This window comes from Sphaerodactylus townsendi, linkage group LG06 (genome assembly GCF_021028975.2).
Source record: "Sphaerodactylus townsendi isolate TG3544 linkage group LG06, MPM_Stown_v2.3, whole genome shotgun sequence".
NCBI lineage: Eukaryota > Metazoa > Chordata > Lepidosauria > Squamata > Sphaerodactylidae > Sphaerodactylus > Sphaerodactylus townsendi.
In genome coordinates, this window is record NC_059430.1 from 69,590,025 (window position 1) to 69,609,599 (window position 19,575).

At 44.2% G+C, this 19,575-nt stretch overlaps 1 protein-coding gene across 1 annotated transcript in view; it reads left to right on the top strand.

Moving 5' to 3' along the window:
* ZNF277 (zinc finger protein 277) overlaps positions 1-19,575 on the top strand; it is a 73,742-nt gene that overhangs the window by 27,686 nt on the left and 26,481 nt on the right. Inside the window, exons 2-5 of the mRNA XM_048500879.1 lie at positions 4,112-4,325; positions 12,856-12,944; positions 15,164-15,246; positions 18,807-18,898. Coding sequence (XP_048356836.1) covers positions 4,112-4,325; positions 12,856-12,944; positions 15,164-15,246; positions 18,807-18,898 — 478 coding nt within the window. The remainder of the gene's footprint in view (positions 1-4,111; positions 4,326-12,855; positions 12,945-15,163; positions 15,247-18,806; positions 18,899-19,575) is intronic.

Sequence of the window (19,575 nt, forward strand, 5' to 3'; positions counted from 1 at the left end):
GATTCGAAAGTCCCACAGGATCTTGACCTTCTCATTTTCCATTACTTTCTCTGGACAATGTTCCCACCAGTTCTTAGCTGTTCTTATGTTGTCATTCTTGCATAAATTCTAGTGGATCATCTTGGCCACAGAGTTGTGTCTCTGTTTGTACTCAGTCTGGGCAATCTTTTTGCAGCAGCTGAGGACATGATCTACAGTTTCATCAGCTTCTTTGCACAATCTACATTTTGCATCATCTGAGGATTTTTCAATTTTGGCCTTGATCGAATTTGTTCTAATGGCTTGCTCTTGGGCGACTAAAATCAGGGATTCAGTTTCCTTTTTCAGAGTACCAGTTGTTAACCACAGCCAGGTCTTTTCGGTATCCACCTTGTCTTTGATTTCCTCCAGAAATTGGCCGTGCAGTGCTTTGTTGTGCCAGCTTTCAGTCCTCATTTTAATCACATTTTTTCTGTATTCTTCTTTGGTTTTCTGGGTCTTCAGAAAATATCTGTTCTTCACTTCAATCAATGCCTGTTCTTGACTTTCCTTCACATAATCGGCCAGTGCATGCTTCTCCTCTTCCACTGTTTACTGTACTTGCAGTAAGCCTTTGCCACCAGATCTCCGGGGAAGGTATAATCTGTCAGGATCATTGGGTGGGTGTAAGGCATAGTGCATTGTTATAAGCTTCCGAGTTTTTCTATCCAATGCTTCCAACTCAGCCTGTGTCCAGTTGATGATTCCCGCAGTATACCTGATGACGGGTATGGCCCAGGTGTTGATGGCCTTGATGGTATTCCCACCGTTTAATTTAGATTTCAAAATTTTCCTGACCCTCTGGGTGTACCCTCTGCTGACAACAGTCTTCACTTGCCCGTGCTTGATGTTATCCAGCTGCAAAATGCCCAGGTATTTATAAGCTGCCTCTTGGTTGCACTTGATGAGTTGGCCATCAGGCATTTCAATCCCATCACTCTCGGTGATCTTGCCCCTCTTTATTGCCACAGTAGCGCACTTTTCCAGGCCAAACTCCATCGAAATGTCTGTGCTGAATATTCGGACTGTGTTTACTAGTGACTGGATTTCTGTGTCTGATTTCCCATACAGCTTCAAATCATCCATGTACAGCAAATGTGAGATTTGGTCTTTGGTCATTTGATAGCCCAACTTCTTTTTCTTTAAAATTACTGTTAGTGGGATCATGGCAATGATAAACAGTAAAGGTGATAGTGAATCACCTTGGAAAATTCCTCGCTTAATGTTGACTGTTCCAAAGTTTTCATTTCTGACTGTCAGCTCAGTCCACTGTCTCATCGCTTTTTCAGTGAATACTCGAATGTTTTTGCTGATGCCAATTGTTTCCAAGCATTTCATGATCCAACTGTGGGGCAGTGAGTCAAATGCCTTCTTGTAATTGATCCAGACCATATGCAAATTCGTTCTTCGATTCTTGCAGTTCCCCATTATCATTTTATCTATCAGGAGTTGATCTTTTGTGCCCCTGCTCCTTCTTTTGTTCTCTTTTTGCTCTACTAGCAGGATGCTATTTGCTTCCAAGTAGTCCATGATGTTATCTGCTATTATGCCAGTGAGCAGTTTGAGCATCGTGGGTAAATATGTTATTGACCTGTAGTTTCCAGGTGTTGCTCCTTTGGCTGGATCTTTCTGAATCAAGTATGTCTTCCCAGTTGTTAGCCATTGATCGATTTCACCATTTTGCATGACTTCATTGAACTGCTTGGCCATTGTCGGATGCAAACTGGTTAGGTCAGGGGTAGGGAACCTGCGGCTCTCCAGATGTTCAGGAACTACAATTCCCATCAGCCCCAACCAGCAATGGCCAATTGGCCATGCTGACAGAGGCTGATGGGAATTGTAGTTCCTGAACATCTGGAGAGCCGCAGGTTCCCTACCCCTGGGTTAGGTATTTGAGCCAGAAGCCATGCAATTGATCATGTTCTGGTGCTGTCCAATTTTTCACTTTCTTGCTTCGATTTGTTATCATATCAGTTGTTATTTCCAGCTCTTGCATTTGTTTTTGGCCAACATCTTTCTCAAACTTTTATCCACTGCGCCTTATTGTTGTAATCTTTCTCGTTTTCTGACAGATCTTTCTAAAACTGAAGTGTTGCATTTTTCTCTGGTTTTTTGCTTTCAACATTGATCTTTGTGTTGAGGCTTTGGTAGAAATGCCTTTAGTCTGAACGAAATTGCTGATTTTGTCTGTACTGGATGTTTCTTGCTTCATATCTTTCAATTTTTCTCGCTGTGACTGTTATTTGTTGTTTGGTGATCTCCAGCGCTTCTTCAATTGTTCTAGTGTCTCGTCAGTACCTTATAATTAATTCTTTCATGATCTTGCCATTCTTTAATCTTCGTTCTTTCATATTTTTCAGGTTACTGGCATCTGATTTTAGTTTTCTGATCTTCTGTTCCAGTCTAATTTTCCACTTTGGTTTTGATGGTTCATTTATCCTAGTTTAGGTATTTCACTGCCCAGTTCTCTTGTGACCACTAGTGCCATACTGTACATGAGCTGATTAGTTTGTTTGATGGATGTTGTTTCAGTTGTCATCAATGCCATATTTACATCCCTCGTTATGGTTGTGAGGTCTTTTTTGGGCACCATTTTCAATGCTGGCAGCCTTTGTCTTTCCTCGTTTGATTGTCCATACTGGATTATCTTTTCCCTTAGTTCTTTTTGTCTTTCTGTCAGTCTATCAGTTTTTTCTGTCATGGGGACTTTCTCTGGTGGCTGTACTATTATTTTCTCCCCTGTGCTGGCATTTTCATCTAGCAGTTCTATTATGATCTCTCCTGTTGTTTCTGGAGTATTTATTGTTCTTTCTTCTGATGTTACAGTTGCTTTCTTTTTACAATTTTTCTGGATTTCTTCCAGTTCTATCTCTCTAAACACTTTATTCCATAAGATGAATCGCCTTTGATCTGCCAGTCTTTGCTCAGTGATATTCAGTGGGTAGCGTTGTTTCCACAACTCGTACATCCGCTTCAAGTATCCTCTTTTTTCTGGCTCTGAGTTCTAGTAACAAGCCATGATGGCATAATTTTCTTGCGCACTATACTTCTTTCTTTTGGATGGTTGGTCCACTTGTAGGCCACTTGTCGATGCATTCCCAGGGACCCCAGCATGCGACGCGGCCCTTGTTAACCCGCGCGACGACCGATGCGGTATGGAATAATTTTTCGTTTGTGTCACCATGTTGTATGGGTTGGTGTACACTCTTAGTCTGGTTTCTCAGTTGAGACCTGTCTGGCATGGGAGCCCCTTCTGGTAGAATAGCCTACCTCCAGCATAGCTCTCAACGTCATCGAAGCACGCAGGCCCCTTCCCCACAACAAGGGGGTGCCGATGAGGGTGTTGTTGTTGTTGTTGTTGTTGTTGTTGTTGTTATTAAAAAGCCTTCCTGCACTATTCTGTTTTAGCCCTGTTATCTTTATACAGTTGGCATTACAGTGAAACTGTGAATGATTCATTAAATCAGTTATGGTTCCTTTGGTCGCTCAAGTACACATGGGCGTTACAATGAAAACTTTAGATAGTTCCCTCTGTCCAATACTGTTTTACACATGCTAGCCATTTATTCATTTGGTAGGTGAGTTATTGGCAAGTTCTTCCAGCAAAGTCTGGCAAAGTCAGTCTTCTACTCTTGCCAAAGTCAGCCTTCTGCAACTTCATGCTAGGGGTTATATGCACATTGTGGTCAGTCTGTGTTCTTACTTCAATTAAAGGAATTGGGAATCCTACTCTTTGTAAGAGGCTACTATGCCATCTACCAAGCAGCATCCAACTTATATTTACTATACATCATTGATTAATTTTCAACCCTAAGTTGGCCAAGCGTAGTCTTTTTCTCTTTCTGAGCCTAAAAGAGATGCCATTGGCCTAGGAATAAAATATTTGATAACCTTACTAATAAATCCATTCCTTTTTGATGCAGGAATGAACAACCATGCTGGAACTATTCTGCTCTCTTTCCCCCCCCCCCTAGATTTAATACGGTCTGCATCTGTTTACTGACCTTTTCAAAGCAAGAAGCTCTACTTAAGTCTGCTTTAGATACCAAGAAGGAAATCTCTCAACTAATATCATGCTTTTTTGGGGGGGAAGGGTCTCTTTCAGACAGTAGCGATTGTATTTTGGAGCCACTTTCTCTGCCAGAAAGTCCAGGTGGTATTTCTACCGTAGAAGGCTCTCCATCTGTGCCTTGTATATTCTGTGAAGAATATTCTCCTCCATCAGAACAAAACCATCTTTTGAAGCACATGATTATAGAGCACAAGCTAGTCATAGCAGATGTCAAGCTGGTGGCGGATTTTAAGAGGTATAGTATACAACTTACTTTAAAATTAAATAATGTTAGAATTGAAGATGCTGTGCTGGACAGTCACTCACAGTTTGTGCTGGGATCCATTGGAAATTCCAGGAAGTGAGAGTCTTGTTATGTTGAGTGGTTGGGGAGAAGCAATGGACACATGGGCATTGACACTGTGAGGCCTAAAGCAAGATTCTCGGCATGAAGAAATACTACCTTGGGGCTCATATAGTAGGCTATGTGCAGATTTGGAATAGTCACTGCTTGGAAATCAGTACATGGGGAGAAAAGGCAGGCCAGCCTTATGGTACATTGAAAGAATAAGTCTGTAGGTAAATGAACTGGACCAAGGAAGGTAGCCAGAAACTCATAATTTTATTTGACAGAAAATATGTAGAGGGTCTACGGCTACGTCCTATGCACAAATGCAGGCGATCCCAGGTTCAATCCTTGGTATCTCCAGATAAAGTTTTTCAGTGAGGAGAAAAATCTTTCTTTTACAGAGGCAAGCATCTTAGGTCAGGACCTCTGCCAGGAAGAGTAGAGTACTGAGGTAAATGGGCAGTGGTCTGATTCAACTCTATATGCACAAAGAAGGCCTAATTGAAAATAGCTCTGGGGGGAAGGGTTTCTTTGAAGAAGAGGAAGAAGAAGAGTTGGATTTATATCCCCCCTTTCTCTTCTGTAAGGATACTCAAAGGGGCTTACATTCTCCTTTCTCTTCCCCTCCCCACAACAAACATTCTTGAGGTGGGTGGGGCTGAGAGAGCTCCAAAGAACTGTGACTAGTCAAAGGTCACCCAGCTGGCATGTGCTGGAGTGCACAAGCTAATCTGGTTCTCCAGATAAACCTCTACAGCTCAAGTGGCAGAGCAGGGAATCAAACCTTGTTCTTCAAATTAAAGTACACCTGCTCTCAACTGCTGCACCACGCTGGCTCTTTGCACATCTATTGTGTGAATAAGTGCCTTGGAAAAGCATCCATGACTGTTGCTATGGCATCTTCTTATTTGCTGAATTGTTTCTGCTGTTTGAGTCATCTGCATCAGGTGTTTTTTGTTGTTGTTTTTTGTAAATTTGTTGAAAGCAGATATTCAGCACAGTTGTAGATCTGTTAATTTGTTCACTATGGCTTGAATCCAGTGATGCAGTAACACACTGACTCAGCACAGTTCCACTTGCACAAGATCTTGTGCAACACCTAGCACATTCCTCTTATACATTATGGTTCCCCAGAATTGGTTGGACAAGATCTTATGCAAGTGAGGAGAGAACAAGTTTGATTTAGCACAAGTGGCTACTATGGTAGTTTTCTGGTGTTTCCACTAGCACATGAGCTCTAGTGTGAGCAGAAAGTTTGTGCTGGATCCACCCATGGGTCACTACTGATGGTAGTAATTGAGGTAGTAGGATCTCAATTGAGGCAGAGGATCTCTTCTATATTTCTCATTGGAGTGGGGAAATAACTGAAGGATCTACCAGAGGGATGCCATTTTTAGTGGTTCTCCTGGATGGTGTAGGCCATCTTGTTTGGGTTGTTCTCTACCGTCAATCAAGGAGGCAGGAAATCTACTTTGGTCACTTCCTGTAGGCGGGTCGTAGCCGTCTTGCCCAGTATCTTCCTGCCTCGTCAGGGAGTGCAGCAAATTCAGCAGGCTCTTTGCTTATTGATAGGCTTCGTGTCCTTTGGTTCCCAAAAACTCCTTTCTGTGTCTGTGAGAGTTTGTAGTCTTTTTTCTTTGTAACTTGTGAGTAATCTAGGATGATATCTAGTGACAGAGTCTCTGGTGTGATTAGCTTCCCCCTGCACCAGTGAACAAATGCTTTCCAGGAAGATCTGTGAATCCTGGTGGTGGACGGACAACATGAGGCTAGCAACGTCTCAGTCACGTTGTTTGAATAACTCTTCTTTCTCCTTGTTCTGTTCCTTGTTCTGTTCAAGAACCATGCGGTCAAACTGAACCAGATGCCACAGATGTCACAGGTGACCCTGGGATAACCAATCTGGAACTGTCGAAAGGATTAAGAACGGTGTTTCTGATAATCCTCGAACCACTAAAACCATGGGGAAGGCCAGTAGGGTGCCGTCAAGATGACCCTTGCTCTCTGTCGTCATCGTATCCCAGTGGTGACAAGTCATCATCATATCCCAGTGGTGACATCGTATCCCATCTTACCTCAGTGGGATACGGACAACAAGCCTAAATCCACTATCCTTATTAACAAAAATAAATATTTTTAAGTTCAAACCACCCAACAACAAGGAGGTGGTTCTGCCTAACTTTTGCTCCAACCCTACCCATCCCAGGGAACATTTATGGCACCACCTGGATGTGTGTTGGTCCCTGAGGGCCTTTCTCGTATGCAAGGAAAATATCAGAGAATGTGAGTCCCTGTGTATTAACATGGTTCCCCCTAGGGTAGGTGAGGTCATGTCCTCTGTGGCCGTTAATTCCAGCATTAGGGCATGTGTCATTGAGGCACACAAGACCAGCTGTCTACTGGTACCCAGTGGCATTATGGCCACTAACGCAGTGGAGTGCGGCCGGAGTGCGGCCACTAATGCAGCCTTGGTCAAGCACGTGTCCCTAGAACAGATATGTAGGGTGGCCACTGCGGCCTCCCCCTCTTCTTTTGTGAGGCACTATAGGTTGACTATAGGTTGGATGCTGTTCAGGCCTCCTTTGGAAGGAGAATCCTGGAGTACATTATCGGAGATTAACAGAACCCACCCTACAGGTCACTGCTTGGAGAGTACCCAAACAAGATGGCCTACACCATCCAGGAGAACGACCCATTGGATACTCACCGTGAAGGGGTCTTCTCCTGGGTGGTTGTAGGCCATCTTGGCCCTCCCTGTTCTCGTTCTTCTCCGGTAATGTGTTTCATACCTAAAATTGCAAGGTTAACATACAAGATAGAGTTTCAGAGCCTGTGAGAATTCCTTTGAGCTTTGGTCCTTTCCAGAGTTGTTAGGTTAGGTTTGTTTTTTTCAGCATGTTATTGTGTGTTTGGTTGTGGTTCCATTGTTCTTGTCTCATTGTGGTGAGTCTGATCCTCGGCTAGTCAGATACTGGGGCAAGACGGCTACAGCCCGCCTACAGGAAGTGACCAAAGTAGATTTCCTGCCTCCTTGATTGACGGTAGAGAACAACCCAAACAAGATGGCCTACAACCACCCAGGAGAAGACCCCTTCACGGTGAGTATCCAATGGGTCGTTTTCCACATGATAAGTGTACTGTGTTGTAACCACTGGCTCTTGATAAAACTAAACTTGTGGACTTTCTTCCCCGAAAAACTATTGGCCGCTATAGTAATCCAGCGATGAGCAGGTGTATGTAAACTCATCCTTCTGTAAATATATTGGCTGCCGCACTAATTGCGCCATATCAGAACTTCCCCAACAAAATGGTTGGATGTGCTACTATGTTGATAAAGAGAAACCAATAGTATACCTGTTCCTAAACAATGGGAGATTTTGTAAGTTGCACTGATTTTCTTGAAATGGCATACCTTATTCAAAACGCTAAATGTTGTTGCCTAGCAATTTCCTATATCTGCAGTCTAATCTATTCACTGACTTTCTTCTCTGATATCTGCAAAGCTGCTTTTCCTCTATTACTTGTGTTTTTCTTCTGATGACAACATAATGTCATCTTTGCCTTTGTATACTTTGCTTCAGGGTCAGAGTTGAGGCACTTTTTCACCAGTGAATGCATAGCTGAAGAGTGTTGGTTTGAAGGGTTCAACTCTTTCTCCTTCAAATTGTCTGACCACAAAGCTACACATGGGCACTGCAAATTTCGCTTATCAGGTCTTGCTCCGCCCCCCCCCCCCCCCACACACACACACACCTTTTTCTAGCCAAGCTGTTAGGATGTATTTTTCATTGTAAGATTTTTCGGTCACACAAGAGATTTCAAGAGTGACCATTTTCCAAAAGCTGCATGCATATCAAGAGCAGTTGAGGTACCTATCTTGTGATATGGCCCATCATATTCTGATACACCCTGACCTGACATTTGTCTAGAAGACAGTGTGCATTGATGAGAAGTTGCAAACACAATGGCCTCACTCAAAACCAAGCATAGTGACCACACCTCTCGTATATCTGTTTGCCATATGTAGGAGCAGCATACAAGCTATGTGCATCTAAAAACCATATCCATGATCCGGAACAATTGGAAACAAATGTTCTTGATCATGGGCATGAAGTCTGTGTGTGTTGGCTTTGTGCCTGCTGTGTGTTGGCAAATATATGTCAATGAGGCGCATTCTCTCCTACTATCTCTCTACATACAATATGTCATTTGTGCAGGACTAAGGTAAGACAGGAAATGTGAATTTGACAATGAAGAAGATAGACTATATAGGGCTATTTTGTTGTAACCAATTCAAAATGAGATAGGTAAAGAAATAAATTAGGATCTTGAATCTAGGTTATTGTTATTAGCAATAGTAGATTAAACAAATTGAGAAGATATGGTGCAGGAGGTACAAGATGTTAGAACCCATTAGAAACTTTATTCTGCTTCCCTCAGGTTTCTGCTCTGTTAGCTATACACTTTCAAGTTAATCACTGGATTAATAAGGACTAGAAACATGATTTTAAATACATTTTTGAGAAAAACCTCTAGGCTGAATTTATGTATTTAGCTAGTGCATTTTTATCCTGTCCTACATGCAGAGAGCTCAGGGCAATTTACATTGTTGTTCCATGTTCCATGTTATCCACAACAGTGCTGTGAGCTATAAGAAGCTAAGATGGATTTGACTTTTCTATGATCACCCAGTGGCTGCTATCTGGAGATGTGCGGTGATGCCTGCAAATGGCAGAGTTTGCAGGGGCAATAAACTTAGCCAAGATCTGATGGCAGTCTAGTTATTCTTAGACTCTGTGGTATACATTGGAGTCCACCCTCCACAAGTGATATCTGCAGTCTACCAGTTTTAAGTCCTAAAGAATTGCACTGCCCACCTGGAGGTTGGTAACGATAGGTCATCCAGCAAGCTTCGTAACAGTCTGGAGATACTCAGAACAGTTCTGAATGCCCTGACCTTACACCACGCTAGTTGTGTTCTTAGCCCTTTTTCTGATCTTTTCACAGTTCAGATCCAGTAAATGACTTTAGCGGGGAAGGGATGCGAGATCATCTCTTTCCTGACCTCCTTGACTATACCCAGTAGCACTGCTGGCTTTGGCTGATGATCCCCCCTACCCAGACATATTTAATAACAAAGTTGCCTGTTAGTACATGTACAGCTTCACAGTTGACCACAGTTCTCTAATTGCTTTCCATGGCTGTGCCCCTTATCCTGTCACTAGGACTGTGCATTGAGTTGGTGTTCTCACCCTTCTTGTTGCTTCCCAATTGACCTCTGATGGGAATGCTACACGTAAGCACATGGTACTAAGCCATAGGTCTGCCTTGTACTGGTCCGTGCTTTGTGGGAATCACCTGGGAATAGATTTCCAATTTACAGAATGTTCAGTCTAAATAGAAACATCATCTTTTGGGAAAATATCAGTTTAGTTTATCTTGTACTAGTTAACATATATAAGAAAATAGGGCTTAGCAGGGAGCTTTTCTCACTTTCTTAAACACCTTGAACATATGGTTTATTTGAAGAATTTGTATCCTACCTTTCAGCCTTGACAAGGGCCGCCAAGTAGGCTAACAGTTGAAAACATCTTGCCCCATATAATTAACAAGCAAAATGCCCTGATAACAAACCCTCAACCAATGGCCACGCAGGACAAAAGTCCTCCCCACTCCGACAAAGGCCCTCCCACTTCACCTCCTGCCCTCTTCCTGCCCTCTCCCAACTCCCAGAAGAACCTATGGCCAGCAAATCACCCTCCCTGCCAGTCACACAATGGCCCTCCCACTCCCCCCCACCCTCTGCCAAGCTGCAGACCAAACCAGGCCCACTGCTTTCCCCACACCCTCTCCCAAGCTGCACACCAAGCCAGGTCCACCACTCTCCCCCCAGCCCTGGCACCTGCCTCATCACCCTCCCCACCAGCCATGCAACAGCCCTCCTGCTTCCACCCCCCTCCCAACCCCCACACCAAGCCAGGCCTGCTGTTCTCTCACTGGCCCTGGCACCTGCTTCTCTATTCCTCCACCAACTTCCCCCAACCCAAACAAAAAGGGGAACTCACCTGAACAATAGAGAGCAATGACCTCTGGTAAGTCTCCTCCTGGGGGGAGGAGGAAGGGGCCAGCAGATCCCTATCTGACCCTCCCTCCCTGCCTTTCTAGAGCCCATTTTATTTAATGTTAAAATGGGCTTTGGTACTTGTACATGATAAAATTGCTTTTTAAAACCATTAAAATCATCCCTCCCTCATTAAAACTGTTAAAAAAAACCAATTAAAATATTTACAAAACATTAAAAATATTGGTTTAAAAGGAGAAATCATTGAGGGAATACCAAATAGAACAAAGAAGTCTTCACTTTTTGGCAGAAGACAGCAAGAGAAAGGAACAAATGCATTTCTCTGGAGAGAGGGTTCCAGACCTTTGGTGCCACAGTCACAAAGGCCTTCTCCTGGGTTGCAACCTGCCTAATCTCAGAAGACAATGGCAATCAACGCAGGGCCTCCAACGGTTATCATCAGACAGGTTAATAAGGGATTAAGCGGTCCCAAACTATATAAGACTTTGAAAGTCAAAGCCAACACATGTAATTGCACCCAGAAGCAAATTGGGAACCAGTTCAAATGGGCTATGCTGGAGTGATATGGTCCCTAACAATCCCCTCCTGTCAACACTCTGACCAATTGAAGTTTCTAAACACTTCTCAACGGCAGCCTGATTTAGAGCACACTGCAGTTATCTAATCTAGATGTAACCAGAGCATGTACCACAGTGGCCAGATCTTTTCTGCCCAAGAAAACTTTCAGATAGCTAACTAGTTGAAGCTGGTATAAAGCCACAGCTGCTATCTTCTTACTCCACAGTAGATCTCCCCCAGATTACAGCCTTGTTCCTTAAGAGGCATCAACTACATCCAGAGAAGGTGACCCCTTCAATCCCAAGTCAGACCTTCCACCCATCAGTATATATTTTTCAGCATAAAGATGACAGGCAGTGGTGTAGCTGCCATGGGGACGTCTGGGGACAAATGCCCCGAGTGCCCCCATGGGAGTCATGTGGGGGGCACACTTCTGGGAAGGAGGAGGGCTGAGGCCCAGCCACGCTCCTTTTTCCCGGAGGTGGCTGGGCCTCGGCCTATGCCCAGCAGCCAGCCTCCAGCTGTGAGCGTGCTCTGCAGATCAAGGGGTGCAGGGGTAGTGCGTGGGCGTGCTTTGGAGGCCGGCCGATGGGTGCAGGGGTGGCATGCACATGTCGCGCTGGCCAAGGCCCAGCCACTTCTATGAAGGAGGAGGGGCGTCGCTGGGTGTGACGTGTGCACATTGTGTGACGTGTGCACATTGTGCCGGCTGAGGCCCAGCCATGCCCCTCCTCCCTCACAGAAGTTGCTGGGCCTCAGCCGGCACAACATGCGCACGTCGTGACTCGGTCCAGCCCAGGACGAGGCCTGCGCCCATCAGCCACTCTCCAGCCATGGGAGTGCTCTGGAGGTTGGCCAGCAGGTGCAGAGGTGGCATGCGCACGTCGTGCCAGCTGAAGCCCAGTCACTTCCAGGAAGGAGGAGAAGCGCGGCTGGACCTCAGCTGGCATGATGTGCACACATCACACCAAGGCCCAACCACGTCGCTCCTCCTTCATGGAAGTCGCTGGGCTTCTGCCAGTGCGACATGCCCACATTGTGCTGAGGCAAAGCCCGGAATGAGGGAGGCCTGCGCCCTTCAGCCGGCTTTCAGGTAAGTGGGGGGCACAGGAGGGGAGCAAAAATTCGGAGTCCACCTCGGGCTCCTAATGGACCAGCTATGCCACTGATGACAGGCGATTTCTGAATTCATCCACCTGGACCATCTTTGTTCTAGAATGTTCCACTTCAGTCATGGTGTCTTAGAAACAGAACTAGGTAGGCACTAGAACTTAAGTGGAGCATTTTAGAACAAAGTCCAGGAAATGGCAGATAAATTCAAAAATCTTCTATTATCTTTATGCTGGAAAAGATAGAGCACTTGTCAGGATTAAGCTTCAATTTGTTGACCCATAATCAAACAAATCGAACAAATAAATAATCACTCTAAAACTGCCTTCATATAGGGTTTCTACAGCCTCCTGTGAATCAGCTGGAAGTGCTTGATAGAACCGTCATCTGCCTGTTGATGACTGCCCAGCCCAAATTTATCCTGACCTTCATCTGGGGAGCTTAGGCATGGTTTTCCCTTTTCCATTTTATCTTCCATGAAAGCAGCTTAGAGAGTAACTGACCCAAGGTCACTCAGCACACTTTGGGGTTAAGTGACATTTGAACTGGGGTCCCATTGTATGATAGATTTTACAAAAAATATAATGTGTGACTGAAGTTTCCCAGCAGGATAACAAGAATTATATATAGAAACTTATAGGAAATGTTTTATATCATGTCTAAGCCTCTCTTTTTTTTGCCTTTAAGATATGTATTATATTGGAAGAAAAGATTCTCTGAGCAGCCTATCACAGATTTCTGTTGTGTAATAAAAACGAATTCCAAAGCACCCTTAGGTGAGTGAGTTCTGTAATGGTGATCCAAAGCATCATGCGTTGCTCTCGTCACTTTTTTTTCTTTACAACAACCATGTGAAGTGGGTTGTTAAAGAGTGTGTGACTCAGGGGCGTAACGAGGCAAACTGTAGCCCTGGGCAAAACCTGATGCCCATGGGCGGGCACTCCACCACAACCAAAAATTTTTTTGCACCAGGACATTGATGCGTGCATTTTTAGACATATCAGCACCACAATTTCAGCATATCATCAGGAGACTGTCCTTATGCTACCCCCCAAGTTTGGTAAGGTTTGGTTCAAGGAGTCCAAAGTTAAGGACTCCCAAAGGGGGTGCCCCATCCCCCATTGTTTCCAATGGGAGCTAATAGGAGATGGGGGCTACAGTTTTGAGGGTCCATAACTTTGGCCCCGTTGAACCAAACTGCACCAAACCTAGGGGGTATCATCAGGGCAATCTCCTGATGAGACCCTGAAAGTTTTGAGACTGTACCTTCAGAAATGTGCCCCCTCCCCAGCCTGCAACCCCCATTGACAGCAGAACAAAGATTCTTGGGCAAATTTCTGGGATGTTCCTTCAGGGGGCGCATTTTTTGATGTATCGGCAAATTTCTGGGATGTTCCTTCAGGGGGCGCATTTTTTGATGTATCGGCACCAATTTCAGGGTATCATCTGGAAACTGTCCTGATGGGACCCCCCAAGTTTGGTGCAGTTTGGTTTAGGGGGTCCAAAGTTATGGAACCTCAAAGGGAGTGCCCCATCCCCCATTCTTTGCTAAGGAGATGGGGGCTACCCTTTTGAGGGTCCATAACTTTGGACCCCCTGAACCAAATTGCACCAAACCTTGGGGGTGCCATCATGACAGTCTCCAGATGGTACCCTGAAATTTTGGTACTGATACGTCCAAGAATGCCCTCCCTGCAGGAACATCCCGAAATTTGCCCAAGAATCTTTGTTCTGCATTGAGTTTTCTGCATTGCTGTCAATGGGGGTTGCAGGCTGGGGGGGGGGGCACATTTCTGAAGGCACAGTCTCAAAACTTTCATGGTCCATCAGGAGACTGCCCTCATGATACCCCCCCCCAGGTTTGGTGCAGTTTGGTTCAGGGGGGCCAAAGTTATGGACCCTCAAAACTGTAGCCCCCATCTCCTATTAGCTCCCATTGGAAACAATGGGGGATGGGGCACCCCCTTTGGGAGTCCATAATTTTGGACTCCCTGAACCAAACCTCACTAAACTTTAGGGGTAGCATAAGGACAGTCTACTGATGATACACTGAAGTTTTGGTGCTGCTAGCCCAGGGGTAGGGAACCTGCGGCTCTCCAGATGTTCAGGAACTACAATTCCCATCAGCCCCTACCAGCATGGCCAATTGGCCATGCTGGTAGCTGATAAGTGGTTGGTATCTGAAGCACCGGTTCTGTCTTAACTAAAGCTCTCGCCCTGCAGGCCAAAATGAAAACCCACTAAAAATACCCAAAAACGAACCCTGTATTTTGATGCCCCCCACAAGGCGGTGCCCTGGGCAGCTGCCCACCATGCCCAATGGTCATTACGCCCCTGGTGTGACTGGCCCAAGGTCAGCTTCCATGTCAGAATGAGGATCCAAACCTGGGTCTCCCAGATCCTAGTCTGATATTCTGATCACACTGGCTGTCCATGAGAGTATCAGTTTTGCCAAGGAAAAGCATAAAGGGCTTAAATCCAGTCTTCTTTGACTTGTGTTGGCCCCATTCTTGTCTACCTGGCAGGTTGGAGTGGGACCTATTCTGCCAGTTCTGTGTACTCAGAAATACAACAATCTGTCCTAGAGTTGCCTCTTTTTCTAGAGGACTGTTCTAGAAGTGAAATTTGTGTTCAGATATGTTGTATAAAAAGGCTGTATATAAAAAGGTTGTATAAAAAGGCTGCAGATGCATCTGCAGCAACAGTTCTGAAAAGGAAAGCATGCAAGACTGATTCTTTGCCCAATATCCAATTTGACATAACTGCAGGTGCTTTTTTTATAGTTATAAATTCCCCTTAGCTATGCTCATGTTAATTTGGCTAGTAAAATTCTGAATTATTTCATCCTCCTGAGGTGCACTCAATTTAAATGATAATAATTATGCTATAGATCTTTGTTTAAAAACCTATGGCCATAAATAAAAGTTTAAAATAGAATGTGTGTGTGTACCAGAACAAGAAGTGTTTTCTTGACACAGATATAATATTTTAACAGAGGAACAGGACAATTATTTTCTTTTATGTGATGCTTTACCTGAAGACAGAGCATTAAGAGAGAAGCTCCAACAGCAGCGACTGGTAAGGAATTTATTTTATGTGAGTACTGTGAGATCTTGAAATATACTGCTCAAATAAATTGCTGAACTTCCAGATTGTCTAGTTTAGCAATGAAGTTGTTTCTCTGTCCAGCCCAATCGTAAATGGGTTGACTTAGAAAAAAATGCCAGTGAATTCTGTGAGGCTTATTAGTTTGTAAGAGTGTTCAGGACTGCCACCTTAGAGTACTTGCACATTCCCTCTGTATGTTTTTCCACTGCATTGGTTCAAAAAGGACACCTTACATAAAACCTCTGTGAAGATACTGGTTTGGATCTACCACTAATTTTCACAGATAGATGGGATCCATAATTTATTCACCTCCCACAGCAACCCAAGAACACCTAAAAATGCTTGTCCTGGCTGATGGGATCATCCCTCCCTCCAGGAACATCATGAGAAGAGAAGGTCTCCAGTGGGATAGGGGAACCAGTAAAAATCATTGATTCCCTCCTCCCATGGCTGATCTGCAACTCCCCCTTCATGTCTGCCAAAATTCTCCATTGGATCCAAACCATGAAGCTACCTTATATTGAGCCAGGTCTTCTATGTTACCTGCTGTCAACAGCTGCCCAGGGTGTCAACAGCTGTCCAGAGAAAAGTGTATTTTTCATCCCTTAAAAGTCCTTAAACTGGAGATGCCAGGGACTGAATTTGGGATCTTCTGGAGGTGCTCCCTACAGAGCCACAGCTTAGCCCTGGGTTTATATCTTACCTCACTAGGTGAGCACTTGAGAAATTTGCTCAAGTTCTGTTTTCTTTCCACAAAGTAGGAATAGCAGGACTCAGAATATTTCCAGTTACAGAATTTGAGATGCAAGATGTTAGAGAAGCTCTGCAGCCTGTCCTCTTTCACATACACAAGTCTTCACCTGTTTTGTAGTCCCTGGGCATGAATTATGTGTGTAAGCGCCACTAGAACGTGGTTCCAGTAGGAAATCTATTGAAAAATGGTTAGCACTGGTAGCATATCAGAACACAGAGTCTCTGCCATGTGGTATGATGGAGGCAATAGCCATAGCAACAACAACACTGTGTTTCAGTTAGCTACCTGTACCCCCACTCAAGATATTAAAAGATTTTTGGGGATAAAGAAAATCAGAAGATGGCACAATAATTTTCATAGCCTTGAATCACAAAAGAGGCTTTTTCTTGGTGATCACCTTCAGAGATAGCATTGTGTTGTGGTTAGAGTTTTGGAGAAAGCCCATCTTCAAATCTTCACTTGGTTACAATGGTAATTGGGTGTTATAGAGGAAGGTTAAAGTGTTGGACTAGGATCTGCGAAAACCCAGGCTTGAATCCCCACTCTGCCATGGAAACTTGCTGACTGACCTTGGGCCAGTCACACACTCTTAGCCTCAACCCTGGTAAGTATTTGGATGGGAAGAAGAAGAAGAAGAAGAAGAGTTTGGATTTATGTCCCCCCTTTCTCTCCTGTGGGAGACTCAAAGGGGCTTACAATCTCCTTGCCCTTCCCACCTCACAACAAACACCCTGTGAGGTGGGTGGGGCTGAGAGAGCTCCGAAAAACTGTGACTAGCCCAAGGTCACCCAGCTGGCGTGTGTGGGAGTGCACAGGCTAATCTGAATTTCCCAGGTAAGCCTCCACAACTCAAGTGGCAGAGCAGGGAATCAAACCCGGTTCCTCCTGATCAGAGTGCACCTGCTCTTAGCCAAGGAGACCTCCAAGGAATGCTAGGGGTATGATGCTGAGGCAAGCAATGGCAAACCACCTCTGAACATCTCTTGAAAACCCTGTAGAGTTGCCATAAATCTGCTGTGTCTTGACAGGAAAAAAATAAGTACTTGTATAGCATTTTCAAGCAGAATGGTTTTCATCTGATTTATCTTCTCTCTGTTAACAAGGAAACTAAATCTGGCCACTGTGATTCATGCAACAGTCACCTCCAGGCTAGACTATTGTAACGCGCTCTACACGGGCTTGCCTTTGGCCATGATCCGGAAATTGAAACTCATGCAGAATGCAGCAGCCAGGCTCCTTACGGGGACTTCAAGCAGGGACCGGATTACGTTGGTCCTATACCATCTGCACTGGCTGCCGATTGAGTACCGGGTCATGTTTAAAGTGTTGGTTTCGACCTTTAAAGCCATTCACAGCCTTAGACCAGCATGCCTGAGGGTCCGCCTCTCCCCATATTGCCCCTTTAGGCCCCTTGGTTCTTCGGAGGAGGACCTATTGGTGATCCCTGGTCCAAAAGCGATCAGGCTGGCCTCTACAAGGGCCAGGGCCTTTACAGCTCTGGCCCCTACATGGTGGAACAGGCTCCCAAGGGAGATCAGGGCCCTGCGGGACTTGCAGGGCCTGCAAGATGGACCTGTTCTGTCAAGCATTTGGTCAGCCTGGTTAAGTACACCGCTACCATTCCATCTGGCCTCCTGTGGGCACGAGGGTGGGGAGGGGGAAGAAAATAACGCCATCAGATATTTATATTGTTCCTGGATTTTAATTGAATGTATATAGAGCTGATTTTATACTGTGTTTTAAAATTATGTTTTATGATAGGTTGTTCACTGCCCTGAGCCCCTTGGGGGAAGACGGTCTATAAGATGGATAAATAAAAAAATATATATATTATTTATTTGAATTTTATCCTACCATGCCTCCAAGAACATCAGTGGTGGCATATATAGTTCTATTTTAACCTCACCATGACCCTGTGAGGATAAGAAAGAGCAACTGGCCCAAAGTCACCCAGTGAGTTTCCACACCATTTTTCTCCCCAACTCCATTCTAGGGCCACTCACATTACTTTGTAATGTATAAGTGATTTCTGGCTTAAGTCTCTGTTATGTAAAGCATATACCCAGACATTCTTAATGTCACTTCGCTTGCCTGAAGCAGTGTGGAGCACCTACATATTATGAGCCCTCAGCAGTAAATTGTAGCTTTTATTTAAATTGTGGTAGAAAATGTTGAGAAAAAGACATAGAGCACTAAAAGAAATGCTTTGGGAGACCTGTGGGAATACTTGAAAAATATCTTGCCTCACTTCAAGGTTTAAGCCTATATTATTATTTAAAGCTGAACTTTTCTTTGCTCACAGTGATGTTTCTGAAGAAAGCACTGACAATCAAGTTGAACTGAGAGAAAATCAAGTTGAACTGAGAGATTGACAGTGCAATGCTACATGGAGTTACACCCTTTTAAATCCATTTAAATTAATGGATTTAGAAGGTTGTAACTTTACTTAGGATTGTGTTGGGAGTCCCTCATCTATATCTTTACTATTTTTAAGGCCTCATTTGTGGGGAGGGGGAGAAGATTTAAAATGAACTAGGTTAGACCAGCTTTTTGTTTTATCTTCTTTTTCCCCATCAAGCTGTGCAAATACTAGAAGTGAATATTCAGACAGAAAGTCATGCTTTGAGATAAATCAAAGGCCTGTTTTCACTGTTGCACATTAGCTTATATTGAGCTATAAAATAGATGGGGATAATCCTACCTTACCATTTGCAGAAAACAAATGAGATTGTATAATTTGTTGTCCCCCCTCCCCCTCTTTACCAAAATTCAATAGCGGGAAGTTCTGGAGCAACAGCAGCAAGAACGATGTGATACAGACTTCTGTGGACTGTGCATGTTCTGTGATAAAGAATTCACTGGAAATCGGTTAGTGTTGAACACTGAACTGTGTGTGTTCATTCTTTTGACCATCCAAACCCTATTGATGCAGGCAAATAAAGGAGATCACTATGACTGCAGCAGCACTTGATGCCTGTTAAGTGTGATATATATTTTACTGCCTGTTGGTTCATTGCCATCCAGTCATGTACAGTGCTGGAACTGTGCTAGTATAACCAGTAATCTGGTTTTCTGATTCTGTATAGATCTAGTGTCTAAATAGCTTGTTGCCTGAAATGGTGAATAAGAATTTCCTCCGATTGATCAAACCAGTTTGTTAAAGCTGGTTGCCTTTTATTTTATTAAAAATGTGTTCACTTTAATTTTAGGAGGTAAATAACTGATGCATGCATGGGTCGTTTGACTTGTAGATGGATTGGATGGCATGAAGGACTTCCTCTGATAGGAGGAAGTGATTTTTGCTGATTCCTTTCTGTCACTGCAGATTCTACACTCATGCTGTTCTTGGGAGCCCCCTATCCCCCAGGAGCAGCATTTTATGATACATTTGAGACTGCAGTGGCAGGGGGAAAGGCAAGGAAGACACATTCTTCAACAGAAATTTTTCCTGCCAGTGGGAATTTTTGGCAGAATCCAAGCCAATGATTGAATGAACTAGTAACTTTTATTGGCAAGACTTGTCCACAATGACATCCTCCATTTCC